Below are 27189 nucleotides of genomic sequence, written 5' to 3'. Positions count from 1 at the left end.
TGGAGCTGTGCTCTTGTTGTTGTTGTTGTTGTTGTTGACAAAGCGCGCTCTGGAGAAAAGCACCACAAATCAATACCACAAAGTGCCTGTTCTGCTGTTCGTTGTCACAGGGGACATTTGTGGTCCTTAAAAAAAAGCTGTGGTGCACTTCGACCCACCTTTCATTTGTGTCTTGTGAACACACTGAGAGCTTTTGAATGATGTTTTGTTTTTGGTTGTCTAAATGCACCAGTGTGTTCTCTTTACCAGCCTACAGCTACTGAAACCATGTCCGTGAAACTTTCCAGTAGATCTGTTTAAGAAAAAGTCATGATCATGATCGCGCTTGAACAAGGATCTAGTGTGGTGGTGTATTGCTTGTGTTTCTAATATTTTGTCCACCAACATGAATGGTAGACATATTTGGAGACTGGAGCTTAGTGTTCTCCATTCAGTGCTTACGTAATGTAAAAGTAGGAAAACCAGTGGTGGCTGTTTTGTGTTTATTTTGTTTAACAAAAGCAGTGCATTATTATTTTTATTAATACACGATTATTATTGAAGAGTAGCAGACCTTCAGACGTTTACCGTGAAGTATGGCGTGACATAGATGACAAAGTTGAACATTAAACTTTACAATAGTCTGAGTTAATCCTTTGTTTTGTTCAGCTGCACTGATTAACTACTAAAATGGAGACAATGTATTTAAAGTCTAACTGTGCAACTCCACTGTCAAATTTAGCCATCAGTGCCCGATGCCTCCAAAAGTCTATATAAGTTTGTTACAATCTGCATGATCACACAGCCGGAAATATCCATCAGTTCTAGGCTTTTCCCATAATTTGAATACCCTCATCTTTGACCATAGGGTGGAATTGATTCTTCACAATCCAGCGATGACGTATGAACTTTGCTGAATAGACAGCCATTACAATTCTGCACAGTTCAGCATGCAGTGGGTGTTTGGCACTGCACTCTGTTTTCGGCTCCCAGCAATTACCATGAGAAAGGCACAAAGCCAGAGGAGCTGTGTGTGGTAAACTATCCGGCCCCCGTTTAAATAAAAGGAGAGAGGGAGCGAAGAGAAGAGAAGCCTTTCGAGATTGAAATGGTATTGTATGTGTACTGACGGCTGTCTCACCCCCTCTGACAGAAGCAGAGACACCCATTTAAAAAAAAAAAAAAAAAGAAGCAAAAAAAGCTTGCAGACTTTCTGTTCCATTTGTTTCATAGCACCCTGAGGAAAAGCTCGATGTGGGCTGTGTTGAGGAAACAGATGTGACATTTACACTGGGCTAACATTCCCGTTGCATTCCTCTGTGAAGGGAGAAGAGGAAATATTAGCACACCTACAGATAAAAGGTGTGTTTAAAAAAAACAAAACAAAACATAACAAAACATGGGTACTAATTTAAAATGTTTAACAAACCTGTTCTGCTTCAGGTAAGATCTTTGTGCTTGCACAGGTAAACAAACACATAGAAGGAGTATGTCATCACCACCTGTTGCACTTTGATGTTTGTGAAATGCAAATCAACCAGTCAATCACTCACCGAGGCGTTAAGGTGAACGGCATTAAGCGCTAAACGTTTTAGATGCGTGCCTCGCTCGCTGGTGCACAGTGAGGTGAACTTGCTCGCTCTTTCTGGGTGGCGTGACTAATCATTAAGAAATACATGCACATTTTTCAAGTGGGAGAGGCAGTCGTGGGGGTGGGTGGGGGGTATTGAAACTGTAACGCAATCCTGGCCAAAGAAAACAAATCCATGGAGGAAACTCCATCTTTCCCCACTCCTTTTGTAAATGTATCAGTTGTGTCCCCTGTTGTTAAAATTCAGAGAAAAAGGTTTTGTTTTTTAACAAAGAAGCCATAAGCATCATATTTAGTGTCATTACCGTTGTCTTCCACAGTTGCCTGCTTATTGGTTAATCAGGTTTTCCTGTCACGCATTACCAAGAACTTATTTCAGCTGAGGAATGCTGACTATGTTACCAAACAAAGCTGAAAACTTAGTATCCAGGATTCAAAATGCCATGGCATTCCCTTAATACCAGCTGTAGATTAAAGACAGGATGAAGTCTGTTGGTTTGGCTCACGGTTGCAAAAGGCAAGCCTCCAGTTTCAGTTATTCTTTTGTGTAGAGGCCTATTCTTCTGTGGAGAAGCGTGATTAACTACAAGGCTTCGTACGACAAGCATTGTCATGTTTAAATGCCATGATCATGTGATGGAAAGAAGCGACACAAGATTGTTTTTTCTGTCTGACAGTATGGGGCTGTACCTGTTCCACTCTCAGTTTAGCTGCTGATATTTTCTGAATGTTGAAGTTCACGTGCAATCATTGTCCGTTCCTGAAAGACATTCCTTTGTGGAAAATATTATTGGGTTATGAAAAGCAGATCCCTATCAACATAAAAATAAATATAAAGCAAAAAGAAAATGTGCCTAGGAATGTCTCAGCAAGATTCCGATCAGCATTCCTCAAACATTTTAGATAACCACATACTCGGATTGCAAAAAAAAAAGTGATATCTGTTTGTTTCAGGAGATAGTGGGTGGTGTGCTTTCAGAGCCGAGGCTACTGAGGTACGAGCAGAAAGTTGTAACTCCAGCAGGGTAACCAGAGAAAAATGATTTCCTGGTTAGATTTGAGATTTGGCCGCACTGTCGAAGTATCTTCTTGTTGTCACAGTAAACATCCATCGTGTCAGCTGGATTTTATGCGTTCAGTATAGCCCGTGAAACTGAAACCACTGAGATACACAAATGATTTGGTTATCAGAGAAGGAGACACTAAACCTGTCAGACATCACTTTAAGTGCCTCCATGATAGAAAGTCTTTCTAATGCAGATTCATCCATGATAGCCTTGTCAGACCAGAATGAGCAAAGCAAAACTGAGGTTTGGATTTTCTTTTTCTCAAGATATGGCTGTCAGAACCAGCTAAAATGTTCTGTGTCACTTGCCTATAGTTTTTTAATTCATTGTGTTGTTGTGGCAGACACCCCTCCAGGCCATTTTTTTGAAAACGCTTCTTTTTATTGGCCTCTGTTAAATCCACAATCAAATTTAAAGACCTTCTCCTCACAAGGTCTTGAATAATTAGGCCCCATCTTATCTAAAAGATTTCGCAGTACCATATAGGGATGGGTACCGGTTCTGACATAAACGGTAGTAACCAGACTGAAAAGCAGCGCACATTTCGGTGCTTTATTTCGGTGCTTTTTTTTCCTGAGATGTCATACACTTTGGATTCTAGCCAATCATTTTACCTTTCCAAAGATAGTAGGCGGGCCCAGGTACGTACGTTCTTTTAGAGCAGAGCTACAGATTAAAAATGCCCAAGGCGAAGCGGTCAAAAGTCTGGCTGTACTTCACAGCAAAAGATGCAAACTCAGCAGCCTGCAACAAGTGCTTTAAGCTGATACTGTGATACTGTCAAAGGAGGTAACACCTCAAATCTGATGAAACACCTGGTGACGCATAGCGGTTTTTTAAAAGCTGAGAAATGTGCCGTATTTGATAGCTTGCTGCAAGACCTCACACCGTGCACATCTACTGCGGGTGTGGTACCTGTTATCGGACCCGGAGTTAGCAACATACCCCAAGAACCCGAAGAGTAGAGTCCTGGCCCCTAGCCCTGTCAGCGTAGCAGAAATGATGACGGATGATGATGGCAGCAGCAACCGTTCTTCTCTGCATGAGTAGCTTAATGTTGTTCGTGTGTAATTTACGTTGAGTAGGCTAACCACGTTATTACATTAATGCATGTAAGGTGAACTAGCAAACACCGTCGTAGTTACATGCGGCTGTCTTCTTGTTTGATGGCAGATACTCCCTTCACCCTGGCCAAAAAGGCTAAAATGACCAAAGAAAAAGTGGAAACAGCTAAACATGAGAGGTTTTTGGACAAAGTTTGTGTTTTTCCATTCTTTAAGCACCGGTTCGAGCACCGTTTAAGCACCGGCACTGTTTCAAAAGTACCGGTTTGGCACCGGTATCAGATAAAACCTAAACGATACCCATCCCTAGTACCATATCACCCGAATAGAGCACGTCCCTCTCAGGGTGTGGGCTTACTAGGGTATTTAAAGGTAGGATTGGAGGCAGAGCCTTCAGCTTTCAGGCCCCTCTTCCATGGAACCAGCTCCCAGCTTGGATTAAGGAGACAGACACCCTCTCTACTTTTGAGATCAGGCTTAAAACTTTTCTTTCTTAAAGCATAAATTCACAGCTGGATCAGGTGACCCTGAATCCTCCCGTAGTTACGCTGCATTGATACACTGAGTATTCCTCACTCACCTTTTTCACTCTCTGTGTTTATACATCACTCTGCATGTAATCATTCGTTATTGTTAATCTCTTACACACTTCCTGCTTCACTGAGGCCTAAAGCCAGATCTTTACCTCTGTCAGATCTCCTGTGGATGGTGGCATGTTGGGGCACCTACCTGTAACCAGCAGATATACAGGATACAAGGCTGTGGTATATGAGAGGTTAAAAATCACTGCAAAATAGAGTTTCCGGGAGAAAATACAGTGTGTAATAATAAAAACGCAGCTTCACTTAGTTTTCCTTGTGATATGTAGGGGCGATCGTGGCTCAAGAGTTGGGAGTTTGCCTTGTAATCAGAAGGTTGCCGGTTCAAGCCCCGGCTTGGGGACAGTCTCGGTCGTTGTGTCCTTGGGCAAGACACTTCACCCGTTGCCTACTGGTGGTGGTCAGAGGGACCGGTGGCGCCAGTATCCGGCAGCCTCGCCTCTGTCAGTGCGCCCCAGGGTGGCTGTGGCTACAATGTAGCTTGCCATCACCAGTGTGTGAATGGGTGGATGACTGGATGTGTAAAGCGCTTTGGGGTCCTTAGGGACTAGTAAAGCGCTATACAAATACAGGCCATTTACCATTTACAGGCCATGTAGTGAAATGTGACTGCCATACTGTATTGGGTAGGTATGGCATTGTTTTGCAATGTCAAACACATCAAATCAAATAAAACATCTCTGCTACTGTTGGATGATTGTCGGTTATGCTACGACTGAGCGATGACATCAATGCTTAAAGATGCTCATCTATGTTGTCCTAAGCCGTCATTATATTCTGATCATGTGTCCATGATCAGAATATCATTAAAAGTCTGCTGAGCCCATCGTAACGTTTAGTGTAAAGATAAAGAGAAGGAAAGATCAGGAAATGAAATAGAGTGCAAGGTCTATATGTAACATAGTAACACAATATGTAGACCTTGTAATAGACGATAAGAAGTGTGAGTGGGCCTACGTCAAGGTGAAGGACTGTGTCATTTTCTCTAGCTTTCATTTCACTCGTGGGAAGCAAAGTATTTGGCTTGTTGTTAAGAAAATTTAGACGAGTTGCGGATGTCTGTATCTGTATCTTGTTCAGATCCAGTCTGTTCCCTGACAGTACAAACACATGAAATTTTATAACTGTGTTTTGTTCTGCTCTGTCGTCCATCTGTCTTCTATGACTGCTCAGTATTTTCTACATGACGTTCGCTTGAATTGTAACTTAATTGTAGCTGTCACTGTGCCTCTATTGAGGCGGCAATTTAGAGTGGCCAGACTGACACTGTAATTGTCGCTGAAAATCAGCAGAACAGTAAAACTCAAATTATTGTCTGAAAGTCACAAAGTTCAGCTAGGCAGACTTTAACTTCTTGCATATACATTAAGTGTTTCGCGGTGGTTATGCTTTTGCTATCGCACATGTTTTTTTTCATCATTATAATAGCATCTACAGGTCTGGGTGATTCCTCGGGTTTTAATTTAATTTGTGATTTTTGACTTTCACTATGCAAACAAGCTAGAACAATTCATTTTTGCATTCATTGTAGCTATGAAGTAAATTAAAAAAAATAGGGGAATAGGGGAAAAACATAGATCCACTTTATGACCTAGTAATGGCCTGCTAAGTATGTGTGTAGGTTATTGTCCCATTGCTTCACTTGTGGTTTTCGGCACGTAGCTAGAGGCTGTATGTTTTGTAGGTTACGGGATTCACGTTGAATTCTTATGGCTGCAACTGTAAAAATGCCTGTGGTTGGTTAGCACTAAAGGTATTTTTACCACCAATAAATTTTATGGTGGTGAGTGGCAGTCACTCTGCAGCTTGCCATAGGTCAGTGTTCATGGTCACTGTAGTTTTTCTTTTTTCCTGGCAGTTTTGTTTTTGGATGGTTTTTGCATTGTGTACGAGCTATGAAGAGGGAAGCTCAGACCTGTCAGTTTAATTACTGATCGTGAAAACCCCCGTTAGCCTCCTGACAGGTTGAACACTCTAATGAGAAGCTTCCTTTAGGCAAATATGTAGCAGCACAGTGTAATGAAAGAGTATTTGCTGCTTCTCTAGTAAAACCAGTTTTGTTCTTGGGCTTGGATTATGTTAAGGATTTCAGCAGCAAGTGTGACTGAACACGTAAAGCTTATTTATTAAATCTGTATCTGACATGAAAATTAATCTTGATGTTTAATGCACGGTGGCACGGTGGTTAGCACTGTTGCCGCACAGCAAGAAGGTCCTGAGTTCAATTCCACCATCAGGCCGGGGTCTTTCTGTGTGGAGTTTGCATGTTCTCCCCGTGTTTGCGTGGGTTCCCTCCGGGTACTCCGGCTTCCTCCCACCGTCCAAAGACATGCAGTTTGAGGGGATAGGTTAATTGGATAATCCAAATTGTCACTAGGTGTGAATGTGAGCATGAATGGTTGTCTGTCCCTGTGTGTTGGCCCTGCGACAGACTGGCGACCTGTCCAGGGTGTACCCCGCCTCTCGCCCTATGACAGCTGGGATAGGCTCCAGCGCCCCCCGCGACCCTGGAAAGGATAAGCGGAAGCGAATGGATGGATGGATGGATGTTTAATGGTCATTTTTCCTTCACAGTGATATGAATTTGTGTCCCAACTTTTTATTGTTGTATTTATAAAACCATCTTTTTTTAATAATCTGTCAAGTTTTATATTTTCAGGATTTTGAGCTTGGGAATGAATTTCATTTTTAAGAGAAATTAGTAGTTTTACCCCATATTTCCTGGCTTCAGCACGATCACACCCAGATTTTTTCTCTCTTCCCTTGGTTTGCATGTGCAATAATGGTGAAATGTAGGAGCCTCCCTTACCCTGTAAGTAGTGTTATTTTACAAAATAGAGAGCGGGCTGGGAGGTGTTGTCGATGGCAAAGTACTGTGGGACAGAGGAGGCACATGCAGCAGGAATGTTTTGTTGGGAAGTTGAAACAACTCTGGTTTCAAAGTTGTTTTTAACAAAAGGAGGGTGCGGATGGGAGAAGGGAACGTGATGGCTCCAAGCCTTTAGGCAGTGATCACTATCAGCTTCTTTAGATGTTTCTCTGCTCAGGGATAAAAATGGTGATTGTGATAAAGTCTCCCAATGAGCTCTGTGCAGATTTGACTTTCCTGCTTCTTTGTTTCGAGGCTTTGTTTGAAATTTTTGGGTTTTTTTTGTTTGTTTTTGGAAGGTCAGTTAGGTGAAAACAAAGGTTTTGTATATTTTATCGTGTAGTTAAAGAAATCAGTGTTACGTGTTTGCTCTGCTAGACTGCAACACTGTCTATCTCGCTGGGTGACAAAGGCCTTAAATACATTGAGAAAACTAACAAAAATAAAAATAACAATAAAATATATTGAGAGTACACTTATTTTTTCTTTTTTCTTTTTTTTACAGCCACACACTTTTCGTGCAGCTCAAGCCAGGGTGACTGAAGGAAAGCCTTGAGTCAACATGATCTATCAAAGAGCTGTCTTAGTCAAACCCTCGTGGTTTCAAAGATGCTGTGGAAGGATTATTTGTTACCCGCGGCTGCTTTTAAGTCTAGGCACTTATCTTAGTGTCTTGGTACTGACCTTTTCAGAAATGGTACCAGCTAATTACTCATTAGAATTGAGCCTGTGTGAAACCAAATTTGCTCTTTTTTCCCCACCTGCCTGGTGTCACATGTTGAGGTTTGTCAAGCCTGCGGTTACTGTCACTCCTTGGCGATCTCTGTAAAGATCTGCTGCTGTGTTTTTACCCTCTGCAGAGTGCATTGCGGGGCATTGAGGGAAGTGAAGTATATTCTGTCTGCAAGTGAGTGTTTTGTCTGGCTGTGCCTCGGTCTGCAAGGCAGGACAAATAAACAGAGAATTTATAACATGCCTGTCACTAAGCCAGGTCCAGCTTTTTAGTACATATTAAACTTTGTTCACATAGAAACAAAATGCTTGCTGAAACAGAACCCTGCTTTTCTAAACTGCTGTGTTAGAGGAAGATGAGATGTCTGTTTATTTGTAATGATAAACTATTGCCTTTGTGGGGAGCTTGTATGTTTTACAGCCTCCTAAACACCCAGGAATTTCTTTCTACCCACTGAGCGTTCTTAAACTACCTACTTATGAAGCTCCTTTAGCAAGTTTAGGCTGCAACTTGGAGACACCCAGCAGGCGTTCTTAACCTCTGCTGGAGGGGGGCGAGATTTGATTAAAATCCTCTTTTCCACCCTGCTTAATTTTCACAGTGTGTGTGGTGTTTACTTTTTGGGGTTCAGTTCGGATGGACTGAGTGTTTCATTTGAGCTAATCCTTGGTCAGACTGTAAGGCTGTTTAAATCTCATGACGAGCGCCTGTCTGACTAAATGCCGTGTATGCTTGGCTGTTAGATAGCAGGCTTTGCTTCATTATGAAGCTCTCATACCAGTAATCAGGACCTAGTGTTTTGTTGTTTTTAATTCTCCATTTCCCTCTAACGGTGTGCGGTTAGAACAGTGCTGTGTTCATTTATTCAGACATGCTGCCTCTTAGTATTATTTTATGAGGAATACTTATGTACCAGTACACAAGACAATAAAGCCCCATCTTATTCCCCCATTAATAGTAATAGTAATTGACTGCGTTGACCAAAGGAGACAAACTGTCAGACAGACTGGTCGCATGTTTGCTTTAGGCTGGATGTTGTGTCGGCTGTATGGTCTGTGGCAACATGATGATCTGTTGTTTCAGGATTAACGTCTGGCTCCATAAGAGCGGCCGTGAGGTCATCCCAGCAGTGTTACCCGTCTGCGTTCCCATGCTGTGGCCCCTCCCACTGCTTGCATGGAGCAGAGAGCTCATCCTGTATTGCAACATCCAGGGAACATAAATTTGTTTCTGGTGGTTAAGTGCGTGTCTTTTTTTTTTTTTTTTTGTACCATGTTTGTCATGTGTGAGCTTTGCATTCAGTCAGTTGAGTGTGTGTCAGGGCAGTGATGGGAGGTTGGCATGTGAGAAGGGGCTTAGTTTATTGACTGACTTTGGGTGGGCTTCAGCTGACGTCAGAATGTATACACACACACACACACACACACACACACACACACACACACACACACACACACACACACACACACACACACACAGTCAGTCAATCAGTCATGCTGAGCAACAGAGGGACAAAGATTCTGCTGATGAAGGACAAACTGCTGTTCAGCAGCAGGGACTAAGCCCTATCAAGCTGTGCTCTCTCTGTTTGTATGTTTCTGTCTGTCTGCAGATTAGACACGTGCCTCTGCCGTATGAAAAATGTGGAGTCACTAACATAGTTGGACGGTTTTGTTACTTTTTCAAAAAATCACTGTTCCCTTTGTCGTCACGAACAAACAAGATAGTGGGAGAAACAAAGTGGTGCAGCCAATTAGTGCCTTTCGCTTTAACACCATTGCTGTGTTCAGCTACAGGTCGTCACTGGAGACCTAGACAAGTCTGCTTTTTATGAGATTATACAGTCATTTTATTGTTTTTAAAATGAAACAAATGCCTTGTTAAGATGCGTCACATCAGTCAGTGATAGATAAACACAGGTGAAGTCCATTCAAGAAGCTGTATGTATTATTTGTGCAATAGCCACTAAAAGGTTATAGACTAGATAGAATACCTGCCACACAGAGCATGCTGTCTTTTGCTGTATATCTCTTTATGGTGGCTGCCAATGTCTCTGTTTAGTGCGTGTTGGTGGAAACTCGGTGCAGCAGAGTGAACTGATGCTCTATTTGTGGTGTGAATGGGCATCTGCTGTGTTTTGAGATGTGGAAATAGACTTTTCTTGGAAGAAGGTGGTCATAGGAAAGAATATGTGTTCATTGGACAATGTCAGAGGGGCAAGCCAGTGCCTGCTTTGTAACAGGCATGAGTCAGGTGTTCTCCACAATTGCATTAAAAAAAAAAAAATTCTGATAGTTGTAGTCAGTGTAGTAATTGTTAAATTATTGTTTATTGGATATTATTTTATTACATACATTTATGTTACTGTTTTTGTTTGTCAGAGGTCTTTACGTGTAAGACTAGGGAGATTTTTTGAAGTATGTTTACTGATGTTTTGGTGTGTTGCATGATAATAATATATATGGAAAATTGGTAAGCTCGTATTTACAGTAAATACACCACATGTAAGTGCATTTCAGTTGTAGTATTTCAAGTTTTATACCAAAGTTTGTGTGTGTGTGTTCATGTGAGAGTGAGTGACTGAGAGAGAGTGAGAGAGAGGGTGTGAGAGAGACGGAGAGAGAGAACCGACCAAACAAGTGTCAACATAGTATTTCTGCCCAAGTACCAGCATGCCCAAAGCGTTTCTTGCTTAACCACATACCGCCATTAGAGACCAAAGAATCCTGTGGTTTTCACTCTGCTATTCTTCACATACAGTAATAGATTGTTACACAAAGGATGGTGTAGAGTGGGGTCGCGTTAACAGTCCATTAAAGTTTTGGATTAAATCCACCAAAGTCAACTTAATGAGTTTAAGTGGGATTTATATTATTAGCATATAGGTAGTACAGTGTAAAGATTTCAAATATGACTCATTTGACCTCTGACCTCTCAGGTCATTAGATTGATCTGAAGGTGATAATAAAGTGTTAATAATGATGTATAGAGCGATTTAAAGCAATGTTTCTTACTGCCATTGTTGCGCTATTGCCATACAGGGAATTATATACGGAGATTTTAAATATCAAATATTCAAATATTTCAGATATTATTTTATTATGACTTGTGTAGATTAGAGTACCAAATTATTACCATTTAAATACCTAAAAATTTGAATATCATAACATTTTAATTGACCCATGTACTAAAGTCATATAAATATAAAAGAATAAAAAATAATTGTACTTAAATCATTTTGAGTATATCAGAATGGGTTTATACAAGGCAAATAACAAAAGCCTGCTCTTTGCACTCGTTTTTACGGAACTTCACATGTTTTAAAGTACATTTAAAAATACCAAATAACATAAAATGAGTATGTACAAAATCCCTTAAAATTAAATACTACCCAGAGAATGAGCTTCCTCATGGAGGTTTGTGCTCTTGGGGTGCTGCTTGTTCATAATGCTTCCTTCAGCAAAATAACACTAAAGTGCTGTTGTCCCACAGATCCTCCTGTGTGTGTTTTTCCTTCAGGGGCTGAAAATGTAAATTTTAGGAGCATTTTTAAAATAATACTACCTCTTTAAGGAAGTCAATACTTTCTTAATTTGCTGTAGTGTTTCTGGATTAGTGACCCAAGTATTCCCTCGCTAGCTAATGGGAATTAATTTTATTCCCCCACAGCTCTGAGTTTTCGGGGGGTTTTTTCTTTATAAAGTCTCCACATGGTCGGACTAGCTGGGATAATAGCAGTCATACAAGCGGTCATTTAGAGACAAAACTCATAACCCTGCATGTTTTTAATTCTCCTCCTGGGGGATATTGTTATTTCATTTTTATAAAAAGTGTCAGCTAAGCTGCTGGCTTACAGAAAAACTGAAATGAAATCAAAAAGTTATAGAACTGGTAGCTCCCTAACAAATCTGTGCCTCAAAATCTTTATTTGATGATGTGACCAAGAGTGTACAGTCATCAAAACAGCTCCATGAGGCAGTGGTTGGCTAAATGCTGATGGCAGTATGTTAACACCATCAGAGTGGCGGCGAATGTTTAGCAGGTCTAATACCTACTGTGCTTACGGTACTGCGGTGAGGCGGGCTGCATCCTTCCTTTTTCTTGCGTGAAGCCGGAGCTGCAGAGTTGTGGTGGCATGTTGTCAGTGGCAAGTACTGCTGAACAACAACTTCAGTGACTTTCTTATAGAACGTGGCTTACTGGTTTGTCATTAGACTGCCTTTCCAGGTGAGTTGGCAGGGGCAAGGACCACTGGGTTTAGGGAATGAGGAAGGTGCCGGGCCTGGCAGCAGGTCACGGACGTTGAGGGAAAATAGCTGGGAAAAGTTTTGCCCTCTGGGTCAAGTGTCATCTAAAATGGTTTGACCTAATAGTTGGATTGACTAGTCTCCATTTTGGGCAGCACAAGTAAGAATATCTTTGGAGGATCACCAGGAAACTCCTGAAAGCCACTTTACCATATGGGCTTTATTTTAGTTCCCACAGGGTTAGGCTTTACGTAAGTGTCTTAAACCTTCACAAAGATAACAGCTCACCTTACTGCATGCTAATAGATATTCAGAGCTTCACACATTTTTGTATCCTGATCTGTTTCAACAGTCACTGCAGAGTTGGCACCATGTTTCATTTTGTGTGTGTCATAGTGCAAAGGCTGCATTCTTATGCAGTTGGTAAATTTGTGCTTAATCTAAGTCAGTATTTCCTTTTACTTTCTGTTGTTTCTTGAGCACTGAATGTTAATTAGATTCACAGCTGCTGAGAACAATAACACATGACAGTGATCTTATATAAGCACCTGGCACTGACTGCGTGATGGAAGTTTGTACTAATGATTGCTAGAATTTTCTCATACATACTTGTATCTGTAATACATTTTCTGTTATTTGCAGAAATACTTGTAAGATACAATTGCTTTGGATTCTCTTTAGCTTAGCATCGTGTTATTAATGCTTTTGATGCTAGTCACCTATCCTCTCGGTCAGAGCATGCAGATATACATTGACTTGTTATTTTTCTACTGACCACCAGAGGGCGCTTCTGTCTGTTCTTATGCATCCAGCCCTGGAAGAATGACTCTGTCCTTAGCAGCTATCCAGACATGCTTCATATACATTCCGACAACCAGTGCCTCGTTTTCTCCAGACACCTGGCTTGAACCATCAGTGTCGGCCCAAATGCACGAGGGGCTTTTATTGTGAAGCATCAGCTTACCTGTTCCAAAACGACAGATTGACTGCAAGCATGCTGCATCTTGTCACTTTCACACCTCCACCCCACTCCTGTCCTTGTGTGTTTGGCTCACATACTCCCAGTCTTTCTCTCCTGCACCCTTTCTGTCTCTGGCCCTCAGGGGTTTCAGTTACACCCTACATGCTCAGACAGTTGCACAGCTCACCGCGTTACGCACAGGTCTGTGGTCACAGATTAAAGGGATGTGTGCGATGGTATGGGCGCTGGTGTAAAAACACTCCCGCCTCAAACTGCAATGCTAGAAAAGGTATGCCAGAGAGCTGCATCTATTCATCAGTAACAGAGAAGATGATTATAAAGTGTCCCACTGAGTTTATAAATTACTAACAGGATTGTCCATCTTTCCTTCATGTTCACCTGACTGTTCATGAAAACTGCTCCGTGTTCCTGCATTGTTTGTTTACGTGCCACTTCGAGAGATTTCTGTGGCACAGTTTCTGATATTTAAGCTCTTGAGGGTCTCGTTTACACTGACCCAGCTAGAGTTTTGGCTTTTTAACTGCCACAGCTTATCCCACCAATAAATCAAATTGTCATTGAGATATTCACAAAGTATGCAGCTATTTTAATGTCACAAACAGGTATCTCTAGGGATAAATGATAAAAATAGTAGCAGAAGATTGGTGTCATGTTTGGACATGTTATGTTAGTCACGCAATATATTGGTCATTATCTTCAGGAAGCTCTAGTTTGTTTGAACCTGTGTCATTTAGTTACTGTAACATGTGTGTTTATCTGAAATATCAAAGAAATGCAGTTTTGCTATGTAAAGCAAAATTCAAAGCATGCTCTAGTGGTTGTTGTCCAATTGATTGGACCAGTATGCACCATTTAGCCTATGTTATTCTTACTTGTTTATTCTCTGAGAGGTTGCAGGGACTTGTAAGGTCCTCTTAAGGTTTCAAACAAAAATGCACAGCTCACACACAGCTCTGCAAATATACTGCCAATTGCCGGTGGATGTTGTTGAACTGATGGTGGCTGGTTAAAAACTTAAAGTGTGCCAAGAAAATATCCCCCACACCACCATCACCAACTGTTTATACAAAGCTGGATGGATTTGCGCTTTTGTGCCGTTTACTCCAAATTCTGACTGTACCATCCAAATGCTGTGGCAGACATCGAGTTGCATCTGTGCTTAGCACTGTTGCATCAGACCATGCAACAGTTTTCCAGTCTACTTTTGCCTAATTATTGGTGAGTTTGTGCAAATTGTAGCCTCAGTTCTTGTTCTTAGCTGACAAGTAACCCAGTGTGGTCTTCTGCTGCTGTAGACTATCTGCTTCAATGTTTGGTGTGCGTTAGGGGTGAGCAGTATAATCTTATAATTATATCACGATATATCAAGAAAAATTGTGAACATGATATTTCTGATGATAAAAGGAAAGAAAGCAGAACATTTTATTGATGTTTGCAGCCAGCAGCATTCGGAAGTGTACGTTAATGAATAGGATTTTTCCACTGAAATACTGTCACTGATGATATACTTCCTAGACTGAAATGTGACTCTATTGAAACAAGGTTCCAGCAGTACAGCAGCGATTATAGAGCAAGAATAAGTCAAATATAAGCACAAAAGTAGCCTATGTAGTGTTTTCCTTGGAAATTTTATGTGAAAAAATTCCCAACACTTCAGTTTAACAAAACCTAAAGTAACACAACCTTGTACCTCATCAGGATATGCACAATAGTGTCATATAATTAAACTAAACTACCTGGGATGTTGTATCTTGCTCAGTGGAGTCATTTGGGCCGCACATCTACGGCTGCTAGCACCTCCTCATTCACAGACTGTTTGTACTCAGCGGTGTGTTTTTACCTCAAGTGGTGAAAACACTTTGTTTTTTCCACCTTTAGCTGGAGCTCTTTTCTTGTATATTTTGCCAAAGTATTGCACTTTGTTGGAGGTTCTATAAGAAACTTCCTATATAGGTACTAGATCATCATTCAAGGTTGACACGCAGCTCTTACGCTCTGACATGCCTGGGCTAGTCTCACTGTTACACACAGTAGGGAACGTAAATGTGTGTTACTATAGTGTTACTATAGCACTGGTATCACAACATGACATTTTTATATCGCATAAAAATGTATACAGCATTGTCACAGAGGGTATGATATAGCGCAGACTGTTCAGAGATGCTCTTCTGCATGCCTTGGTGGTTATTTGAGTTACTGTTGCCTTTCTATTAGCTTGAAGGAGTCTGGCCTTTCTCCTCTGACCTCTGGCATCAGCAAGGCATTTTCCTCCAGAAAACTGTGGCTCACTGAATATTTTCTCTTCTTCAGACCATTCTCTGTAAACCCTAGAGATGGCTGTGTGGGAAAATCCCAGTAAATCAGCAATTTCTGAAATACTCAGACTAACTCCTCTGGCAAAAACAACAATGCCATGTATAGAGTCACTTAAACCATCTGCTCTATTCTAATGCTCTTTTTGACCTTACGTTAGTCATCTTGACCATCTCTGTATGCCTAAATGCACCGAGTTTGATTGGCTGATTTAGATACTTGGATTAATGCCGAGTTGAACAGGTTTATGTAACAAAGCAGCCAGTGAGTGTATATGTCTCTAAACTCTTACTCGTGTCCTGTTTAACGTCAAGCTATATTTCGACTGCATTATTATATCTTATTCTGAAGCCTCATTTTAGCTTCGGATGAATTTTGTAACATTTCTCCATTTGAGCTCACATTGGATGCACACTAGAAATGAACCCCTGAGTGACCTTTGTGAGGAAGACAAATGCATCCATTGAGTTCACTCATGTGCTGCATTACACGTCTGACTTCTGAAGACTTCTGAAAATCTGAAGCTTGAGCTAAAGCTCTAAATGGGAAAAAGGTTCTGCCTGTATTTACAGAGACACATTTTCTATAAATTGTCAAAGGGTTACATTTCATGGCTTAATGTCTGTGTCTTCACAGATGACTTTTATGATCAAGAGGATCCCCGTAGTGGATATCATAAAACTAGATCTGTAACTGCAGTGTGACGTTGGACACTTAACATATTGGCGTAAAGCTTTATGTTGTGATCCCGACTTCAGTCTCTTATCAGATGACCGCTTAGATATTTCTTGCTGGTGATTTCATCTGTGAGGATATTGGAGACCTATTAGTCTCGCCAGGGGCTGAGAGAGGCAGGAAACCAAGGTGTTGGAGAAGTGACGGAACATCTGAGCTGAAGATGGTGAGAGTCTCTAAGTGACATATTACCAGGCAGCCAGAATAATTTGTGCAGACAGGTAGAAAGGCCTAACCTGTCTGATCCAGTGTCAGGTGATGTCTTGTCCACTAGGTCACTGTGTTAAAATAGAAGCTTTAGCAGAATATTGAGTCAGTAACGCCTTGTATGCAGGTTTAATACAGACACTGTAAAGCTGGCTGCTCCATGCCTATTAAGGTTTTCTGTTTTGGACTAATTAAAAGAAATTACAGAGATTTTTTTTTTTAACTTCTGTGTACATCTGTTGAAGTCTCACTGTGGCTCCAGTTACAGCAATGCTAATGAGCCGTCAGCCTATCTGCAGCCAATTCATATCCAAGATATCCGTATCAGAACTGGAAAGTAATTGATCAATCCATGCCTAGTGCTTCACTTATGATACATTATTATCACAATTTTTAATATGTTGCAATATTCTGACTATTGCACATATATTGTGGTGTATCACCTTTTTTTTCGACTGCTAATATTAATTACTACCTTGCAGTTGCATCCAATCTGTTTCCTATAATACAGGAGTTAACTGTGATAAATAAGCATATCTGTTGCTGTCTGCATAGACAGAAATTCACATTTAACAGAACCAGCTGGCAGCCAGTTGAGTCTCTTCAGTTGTCTCAGTGAGTTGTGCTCACTGACATAGACTGATGGCACGTCTGCATTTATAAATTCGACAGCAGTAGTTTGCAAACATTCAGCACGCTCTCTGAGAGTGGTTGCAGTCTGACTTGGACTGACTGCAACTGTTTGCAGAAAGGTGGCCTACTATCAGCCGAGATGAGTAACATCAGGCTCGACTTGGGCAATTTTATCAATTTTATAAAACAAAATGTTACAAATAAATATATTCACAAACATAAATGTTTTTAATTGATTTTTAATTACTAAATTGTAAAATCACTTTATGCCCCAGATAAATACATATTGGCTTTACTCTAGTGTTATTTAAATGCAAAGTGGGAGTTGTGAGCCTGGTGCATATTTTTATTTACAGTCAGGATGTTTTTTTTCTCTTACCTTCTCAGACATGCATGGTGTGTGGATATAAGAAGACATGGTTGAAGTGAGTTGTTATACCAGTAATCTTTTTATTAATGTTCCAGCAACTAGTTTGCCACTCCATGAAGGTACTGGTTGAGTCTGCACCATCGTCTGCTCAGTTGTCATGTAGTCAACCCTAAGAATCCATAATCTAAGGGCTTGGAAAGAAAAGCGACTGGACCTCTTTAAGTTTCTTGAAGACGTTTCACCTCTCATCTGGGAAGCTTCTTCAGTTCTAAAACCAAATGGTGGAGAGTCCCAGGTATTTAAACCCTAGTGGGAGTTGTCCCTTAAGAGGGTCGTTGACCCACTGTTGATTATGTGACAAAGGTTGTGGGTCATTATCAGCCAAGGTTTCCGATGAAACAATAAGACAAGGTCTCACCCTACGTTAAGGCCCCTGGGATGGGATCTCAAGCTCAAAGAATCTATAGATAAACCTCAATCTGCTGCTCTTTATGTAGTAGATTCAAAAAACCACTACTGTCAGGATTTACAAAAGAGATGCAGGAAAATGTAAAGCAGCAGCGGTCCCCAACCCCCGGGCTGCGAGAGTTGAGGCTCGGGTGTGAAATTTATGGTTTTCAGGGTTTTTATTGTTATTTTTTAATCGTTTTTATCATTAATTCTGTTTCCCTGGTTCTCATCCAGTGTGTTATTAATAAATCTTCTTTTTTTGGTATCGGTACTGGTTTTATTTTGTTGTATTTATCTGAGACACCTTAAAGGCCACTCCGTGAAAATATTGTTGGACATAAATCGATCCGTGGCGCAAAAAAGGTTAGGAACCACTGATGTAAAGCCATGGACACAGTTATTTCTGCAGCTGGTCTTACTGCATATTTATTTGTAGGAGTTTCCCCTTCAGAACTTCAAACTTTAGGGAGGAGAGTATTTAAAGGACTTATTCAACTGTTTATTATTTAGTACTGAAGAAAAAGGTCCTAACTCTTTTTCACACAACTGTGATTAAGCAATTTGAAATTGATCACAGATGTCATTCAAGCTCCTCCTGTGATGTCAGATTAGTCATGCGGTCATCCAAACAGCTTGTTTGCAACTCGTTAATTCAATAAATGTCAAGTAAATGCCAGATCATTTAAAAGATGACCTAGCATTCAGGCCAAGTCCAGTGTCATGGAAAAGCAGAGGTGTTTCCAGAACACGCAGTTCTTTGTGGGTAGATGTTTTATCTCACTGGCAAAAGCAATGGATTAGTCCTGGAGGGAAACTCCCACGTGGAGCTTTTATCCTCAAGAAAATAACTGGTGATTTTCTGACTATCGGTAATTTTGTTGGATGACTCTGCTGCATTTACTTCAAACAATGCTCAGACTGCTATAAACAAAAGTGCGATATCTCTAAATTAGCCAAAACATTACTTTTTTTGTTCTGTTAAAGTATAGGGAGTATTTCCACTGATCCTGGTAAATATGTGTCAGCAGTGTACAATTTGAGATATGAAAGTAAAACAGGAAGATACATTGACATCATGTTGGCGTCATTACATGTAACTAGATATTGTCATCTGTTGCAATCATCATCCTTCCAGCTCGTAAAGGAAACTCATTCACATTTAAAACCTTTGACTGCTCAAGAAAGTGAGAATCATATCTGGAAAACTTTTCTTAGTTTCCTGTTTGCTGTTCTGTTCTGTTTGCAGATAGTTTAAGTCACATATGTTACAACAACAAACACAGATGATCTATTTCTCTTCACAACATCAAGTTATTATATGTCGATCAGCTCCCCTTGAAAGACAGGGACTACTGCGGCGGCACCTCTTGCTTGCTAACAGCCCTAATATTAACTAGTACATAAACAGATTCCCAAACAAATACACACAGCAGCAAAGCACTGTGAGATATTTACGTGACCGACGTATGTGATGGCTAGGTGCCATTTTGGCGGCTTTGTCTCCATGCGAGGGTGAGCAGCTTTCGTAAGTTGACACCTACTTCTTATGATACGACATGTCATGCGGAGGAGGTCTTTCTGCGTGTTTGTGGATATCAGTGTTGCTCTGTTAACGCCAGTCTGGCAGCGGGCAGTAACATGAGGAGCTGATGTAGTGTGTAAATTAAACGGGTCTCCTTGTATCCTGTCTTCCTCACCATAGATTGATGTCTGTGTGTCCCCCTTTTTTTAACTTCTTTTTTTTTTCTGTGATGCTTTACTCTGTTAAAGTTGTGCTTTTAAAGTGTATCAGTGAAAGTTTGGAGGCAATATAGATGCGGGTTTTGGAGGGGCTGCAGTCACAGACAGTTGTAAAAAGGCTGTCGTCTAACCCTGCTGCCGTACTGCAAGGATCACGGGGCTTCGGAGCCACACCGCCCCGTTTAGATGGATGGGTTAACAGCAGCTTTTGGCCCCGTAGTATCCTTTGAGGGGCAGTGCCAAGACCACTTCAAAATGTGCAAACCATAATCCCCCTCTGACATTAATATTTTCAGATGGGAGGCAAGCAGAGAGCACGGTGTGTGGGGGGGGTGGCGATGTAAGCACGGTCTTTTTGGCTGGCCTTGTCGCATGCTGGCAGTGCTGATGGACATTAAAGCCATTACTCATGCTGGAGGCATGTCCAGAATGTATTCTTAGCCACTGTCTTCCTATCAGTCACTACAGAAAGGTTGGAGGGTCAAAAAATAAAGAGGTAACCAGTCTGCAGGGCTGTCTGCACCGCTGCTGTTTACCAGGGAGGGGGTGATATTTTAAACCTGTGAGAGTTCACATATTTACCCCACTGAGCCTGACTGACCTTGCCATTTGGTGGGGTGAAGAAGCTGGAGACCACTGATAGAGAAGAGAAGAGGCAGCGAGAGAAACCCTTCAGTACTACTCGACAAGAAAGAGCGTTGAGTTTGTTTTTTCAGACAGAAAACAGCAGGAAGAGTTCCAGAAGAAAGGGAGACTGAGTTGAGGAAAAGAGGCGACGGCACTTGAGGGAGGTGAACGGTAGCCAGGCTGAGCTGACTTCCCCCACCAGAGGAGGAGTTGCAGTTGCCGGCCAGGGCAGGTCCCAGGGCTGGCAGGGCTGGCCCTACTGCTTCTCCACCTCTGTTCTTTTCTCCTCAATCACTCCTCCTCTCCTCCCTTTAACGATCAACTAAACTGCTGTGCAGTGATGAACTTGCCGGAAGCGCTCATGAGCAACAGAGGAATGCTTAGAAAAATCTTGCGAAATGAACTTTTTTGCTGCAAGTGAGAAAGATTCCTGAGGTTAAACCTCCCATAAGAGGACCTCCTCTGCGTTACAGACTCTCACCCTTCTGTCTTCTCATCCTTTCTTTTTTGTTGTTGCACTCACTGGCTGAGTGCACTGAGAGACTGAGGGGATTTTTGTACTGTTTTTCTCTAGTTTCGCTTTTGTAAACCAGAAAAGTGGCAACTTTTTCAGTAGCACGGTGCAAGGACCAGCTCCACTCACCCAAGATGAGCCGCTGGCTGAAATGCACCTCCATGCACTTTGTAGGTATTCATTGCCAATAATTTTACTTTGTCACCACCTTTGCTGGAGCTCTGATTTCATGAACAGTGTGAATGTAGCTGAAAGCTATGCTTTACAGAAGCAGCAGTGCAGTGGCAGAACTCTTAGATCAGCTCTCTGTGTACACATCGCCTGTTTTGAATCTTGGTTATGATTAAAATTTGCGCTTGCTTGTTTTTGCTTTGTCTTTATTTTGACTTTCAGTGTAAAGAGCCACATTCTTATCAGGAGCTTTAAGAGTGCTCTGTTTCCTTGCTTTGTAGCCACAACTCATGAAGCGTTTCAAATTCCTGGCACATTAAGGTCTATTCTTGTCTGTTATTATAGCAGAAAAGGAAAAATGACTCAGAAATGGACTTTGTTCTATGTGTGTTTGTGCCAGGGTTGCGTTTGGTAGTCAGCTAAAACTCCTGGGGACCAAATTATAGCTATTACTCTCAGCTGTTAAACTAAGTACAGCCTTGGCGAAATGTATAACTGTTTGGTCAGAAATGTCTGATAGTTTGCTATCATCATTGACAGAACACAGACTGGAACAAGTATGATGATCGGCTGATGAAGGCAGTGGAGCGTGGCGAGGTGGACAAGGTGTCTGCTGTTCTCAACAAGAAGGGCATCATCCCCACTAAACTTGACGTGGAAGGACGCTCTGCGTAAGTAAACACAGGCGCATGCATCTGTATGCAGACACACATGCATCCATGTGCAGTATGTTGACATGTATAGTCGGAGCTTTGAGCTTCAGCAGCACACACGCGTACCACACGAAGTGTAGTACAGTGAGATGATAGTGTGCAGATTACAAATCACTGAAACGTTTGTGTGTGTTTGAGTCCAGCATGGATTGTCAAAGATGTGTAAATCTAAAAGCAGCAACAGCAATTCCAAACATTGTGGTGATCTCCCCACCGCGTGAGATTCCTGACCTTTTTTTCCAGATAAAGCATCCTTAAGATTCCTTCACAATTAGGTCACTCTCGCTCCAGAATGTCTTAAATAAGCACCACGTACCCCTGCATGAACCTCCACAAATATAAACACAACAAAATGAAACCGAGTGCAGTTACACGATTCTGTCTCCATTTTTTTATATCCAGAAACTTCCCTTTTAGTTTCCCTTTGACCGGAGGTCAGTGTGGGAGCTGGTGTAAAGAATGTCTGTGGACACGAGGCTTGACCACATTGGCCGGAGGCTGTTTATGTAGTCCCTACAGGAAATGACTCCCTGCAAATTCAGATTAGATCCACTGTGATGCTTGCAACACCAAGTAATACATTTAGGCCCTGCTGCAGGCCATTACCATGATTTCTTGACATCTTTGAAGAGCATGTTTTAAGTGAGAACCTGAGGTATTCAGAGGTTGTTTTTTTTTTTTTTTTTTCAAAATAACTCGATATGCACCCTGCAGCGTTAACAGGGCAGTAAGTAATCGAAGGAAAATAGGTCAGTCTGAAACGTGTATGAGGAATTCTCTGATGTTGCATCTCAGCCATCCAAAACCACAGATATGAACACATCTCCCAGACAGACCTTTAATATAGTGCTATTAATAAAAATGGTTCAACCTTGAAAAACAATACATTGACCTGTTTTTAAAAAAAAAATGCAGTGCTCTGTTTTCTTCCTAAATTTAAACAGATTCTCACACCAGCATTTCGGGCGGGCAGGCGCCCTCGGTTTAATCCTAGATATATGAATGAGTCACTCGTCTCTGGCCCGTGCTGCACGTTTATTTTGACAAAGCCTTTGTTAAACCATAAAACTCTGGAGCTCCAGATCCCAGACTGCAAAGGTGCAGAGTATTTTCAGCAGTGCGTGAAATTCTCTTGTGGCACCACCGCATAGACCGACGTGCACATGCATGCGAATAAACACAATTATACGCACATCCTGATAAATGCCTGGTCTCATAATAAGGTGCTAGAATTTGTCAGAACTAAATCCAGAACCACAGCCTGCAGAGGTTGTTGTTTCCAAACACAGTCATGCTTATCGTTCGCCGTTCCCCTGTGGATCAGAACCGGTTAACTGTAAAATGAATGAATGAATATTCGAGGGGGGGCTGGAAGAGGACACGCTTTTGCCACGTCTAACCAAAACAAAAGCGAACCGCAACTCAGCGAGAGCGCTTATAGTTCACTGGGCCACACACACACAGACACACGCAACATGTGCATATGGTATTCTGGCCTTTGCAAAAGCCCACAAAGGAATGTTGAATGGTGATTCCTTATAATCATGGACCTCTGAGGGGAAACTAATTACAAGCTGTTGCCCCCAATATATCATTTGGTGTGCCCTGGATTAGCCTCGTTGTGTAGAGCTAATGAATTCAGCCCTAAGTGTTTCTATCGCACCTTCCAGCTGAGTAAACAGTTTGCATCTTTGCCGTGGCTTTAGCTGGATCTCAGCGTGGTAAGCCCACCCATCACTAATGCTCATTCTGTGCAGACAAGGGCCTTGCAGCAAAAGTAGTTCTCATGACAGCATGAGCATACCACTAAAGACAGTCACTCAGCTAAACCTCCAGCACAATCCTGGCACTGAGTGAATAGCTAATTTTGTGCTCAAGTGCTTTTGGGGGGTGCTTTTTTTTTTTTTTTTAATATAACTATTGTAAGATCTGAGTTTCATGGTTAGGTGTGTGTGTGCGTGCACGCGTGTGTGTGTGATCTTGAGGCCAACTTGATGATAGATTTACAGGAAGTAACACTAAGCAGTCGCTGCCATTCTCTCTGTTACATATCACGTGTATTGTTATGTTCTCCTTGTCTGGCTACCAGCCGACAATGTTGACCTTCTCATTTTGATATGATGGATGTTGTGATTTACCACTGGCATTAGAGGACTTTCTTAAAACTAAGCGCAGCAGTGATTGACAAAGCTTTACAGAAACGAGTAGAGCAACATGTTTTTGTGCACACATACCAATATTCACTTTCAGATAAGAGGGAGCTAAATGTAAGATACGAACATAGACTGTTGTATCCTCAGAGACTCACTTTGTCACACATGGTTCAGCTAGCGTCATACTAGCGTTTGATAGAAACCAGAAACAAGTGGACTCTTTTAAAAATAGCAGCCATATCCAGTAGACTGACAACCTGAAAGCTCCCCAAGGAGCAGATGTGAAAATGTAATGTGCTCTGTTAAAGCCAGAGCCATTAGTCTCCAAAAAAATCTTGTCTAACCATTTCACTGAGGTCTCCATGTATTTATAGCATCAGTTCTTTGTGTTTGGTGAATATCAGACTTTATTTAAGATGGATTTTTGGTATTTTTCCCTTTATTTTATTATTACAGGGACAGGAAATGCCAGATTTTCAGGCTTGACCATTTTGGCTTTGAGTTATATTTGCTGTCAAGACAGTCATCACTCTCTATTCATCAAAGTTATGGGGAAATGCACTCAATTAATTGCACTTATGTACCTTTAACCTTATTCCGAAGCATTCCTTGAGTTCCCTTATGGAAAGTGATGTAGGTTATGATCTTAGTGAGAGGTATCGCCTGTATCACCCCCACTTGGATAGCTTTACTCTACTTCCCGTCTGCTGTTTGGCCTGGACAGCCCAGGACGCCACTGCTCCACAGAAGATCAGCATCTCCTGGTCATCAACACTGCTTTTAATACCCACACCAGCGTTGAGGTGACAGCCGAGCTGTCTCCTTGGCAGATAACTTGGGGTTAGTGTATGAACGAGCTCATGTGTCCGGGTGGGTGTCAGACAGAGATAAGTTTACGCACAAGTGCTCCGCAGTCTTGCATGGAGACTAGCAGCAGTGCTGCTGTGGGTTAAATTGGACAAGCGGAGCTGGAACGTTTCCAGTTGAAGGTGATGATTAAATACATGTTGGCAAACACGTGCAGTGGGAAACGGCTTAACTAAGTAGGCAATTAACAAGTGAATATGTGCACTGTGTAGCAATCGCGCATTAAACACTTTCGCTTCAACTTGCACCGAGTATGTTCAGTCGAGTCACATGGTTCTCATTGGTCGATAGATTTGGATAATTTGGCTTGACTATCCCAGTGACAACACTTGAATGATGCTGTAGATGTCAATAAGTTTACTATTCATGTCTATTAACTATTAACTATTACTATGCATTCAACATTTTCTGTCGGTAGACACAGTTTTGTTTTCTGCAAAACAAGCAAGTTTGTGTCGCTCCTAGTTGTCACTGAGACCTCACAAACCCTGAGGGCTCTCGTTATTTGCTTTGAGAATGCTGATCCTGCTGATAGCTTGGAGCCAGGCATCAGTTTGCAGCCCCTCTCTTGTCTCTCAGTTTTTCCCTCTCCCCCGTCTCTTTACACCCTATCACGTTTTCACTTGCCCTTCTCAACTCTGTGCTATCTGCTCTCTTCTATATACCTCTCACCCATGCCCTGTCAGTCTTTTCTGGCTTTTTTTTAATTTCTTATTTATTCATTTTTAATTAATCTCCAGCTCTCTCGTCTTCCAGGTTTCATTTGGCTGCAACACGAGGACACTTAGAAGTCCTCAATCTCATCCTGGGACACAATGTTGATGTGACTGCGAGTGATGCCGCTGGTAAGTTTGTTGCACCAAAAACCTCTGTGTGATTGCTTTGATTGCTAGCAGATTGTAGCAGTCACTCAGAGTTTGGATAGAAGACAGTGACTTGTCTGCAAAGGCTCTTCGAGCAGCAGCGAAATGTAAAAAAGCGCTATGGAAACTGGAAAAAGAGCATGATCACCTTCATAGCTCAGCACCATTCAGCATACACACTCACAGACCCTTAAAGGCGCAATATGTTTCTGCAGCTGTGAGTATACGTTGCTTGGACCTGAGCAGACCCTCATAAATTTTATCCACTGGTGACTGCAGTTCTCACTGCAGAGCGACTAAGCAAAGAGTATGTAACCTTCAAAAGTGTGGTTACATTTAGCTAAAGGTAATGCTAAATACTTTGAATAACAAATGACATCATGCTGTTACTTTCCACAGACTGATGAAAACAGCAATCCCATCTCTATAAAGGGCGTAACAAATGTTTAATACTAAAATTACAACTGCTATTATAGCAACAATGAAATTACTTCACAATCTAGTTTGACTGAAAAACACATCCGTATGCTATATTTACAGAGAGATTGCATTGCTATTTAATATAATGAATTAATCTAACATCATTTGAAGTCCTCTAAACAGATTAAACGACACATGTACTTCTTTGTGGGTACAGTGCAGTGACTTGTACTGTAAACACTTGGGTGCAAGTTTAGTAGTATGTGCACCAGAGGGGTAATTGCATGTTGTGGTGTGTTTCTCTAAGTATGCATACATGCAAATCGTGGGTGGTTGTTGTTGTTGTTGTTGTTGTTGTTGTTTTAAATCTGCTTTTGTCTCTTTCAGGTAAAAGTGCTCTTCATCTAGCTTCAAGAAATGGACACTCTCTGTGTGTGCAGAAACTCCTGCAGGTAAAGCGCAGCTGTCATTGTTAGAAAACATACGCCAAAATGAAATGACATATTACCTTTTTATTTGGTACAGTTTCACAGTCACTGGTGAGTCAGAGGAGATTCCCTCTCAGCCCCATTAAATTATTATTGCCAAACAGCTGTGGTTGCTGAGGCCGCTCCATATCGGTCAACAGTAGGGCTTGTTGAGTCACCATGGCCCTCTGGAGGATTTATGTGTTTACAATAAGGCGGCTGTCTCTCTGCAACATTGTGCTCTCATAGTCTTGCGTCCCTTCCCCCTCGTGCCCCCCCTCATATCTGGCATGGCAATGATCTAATGGAGGTTGTGGCTGTTGGCAGGGGGTTGTCAGAGCTGTTGACAAGCCTACCCTCCTGCAAACCTGCCATCCATTCTTAGTGCCGTCATCACACCAGACATAGCAGCTGGATGCCCACCACAGCTACTGTCTCCCTCCGTCAGCCCAAACCATCACGGTATAGGATATCCCACCTCCAATGCGCTACCTTCAGCTCCCATTGCTGCTCTACGCCCCCTCTTCACTATGTCATTTGAGCATGCTGCTAATTTTTGGCTCTTGTTGCTAGAGAGAGTGGAGTTTTTATAGTGGGGGGACAGAACGTGCTGTCAAGCTTACCCAGCAACATCAGGCTCCTGTTAGCATAGAGTCCTGCAGCCCTCATCGCCACAGCACTACAATCACTGGAGCCCAGTCAGCTGACTGGCTGTGTGGAGATGTCACAAGCATTTGAGCATAGCACCACTTATCCTAATATGACCTCCCTTCTGCTGCCTTTTAGTTTCAACTGCCAGCTACTGGAAATACATG

The 27189-nt window shown here is 41.8% G+C and overlaps 1 protein-coding gene across 1 annotated transcript in view; it reads left to right on the top strand.

Moving 5' to 3' along the window:
• uacab (uveal autoantigen with coiled-coil domains and ankyrin repeats b) overlaps positions 1 to 27189 on the top strand; it is a 41110-nt gene that overhangs the window by 581 nt on the left and 13340 nt on the right. The window contains exons 2-4 of the mRNA XM_031744493.2: positions 21432 to 21562; positions 25381 to 25469; positions 26295 to 26359. Coding sequence (XP_031600353.1) covers positions 21432 to 21562; positions 25381 to 25469; positions 26295 to 26359 — 285 coding nt within the window. The remainder of the gene's footprint in view (positions 1 to 21431; positions 21563 to 25380; positions 25470 to 26294; positions 26360 to 27189) is intronic.

This window comes from Oreochromis aureus, linkage group 1 (assembly GCF_013358895.1).
Source record: "Oreochromis aureus strain Israel breed Guangdong linkage group 1, ZZ_aureus, whole genome shotgun sequence".
Classification (NCBI taxonomy): Eukaryota; Metazoa; Chordata; class Actinopteri; order Cichliformes; family Cichlidae; genus Oreochromis; species Oreochromis aureus.
This window is presented reverse-complemented; position numbering and strand designations above follow the sequence as displayed.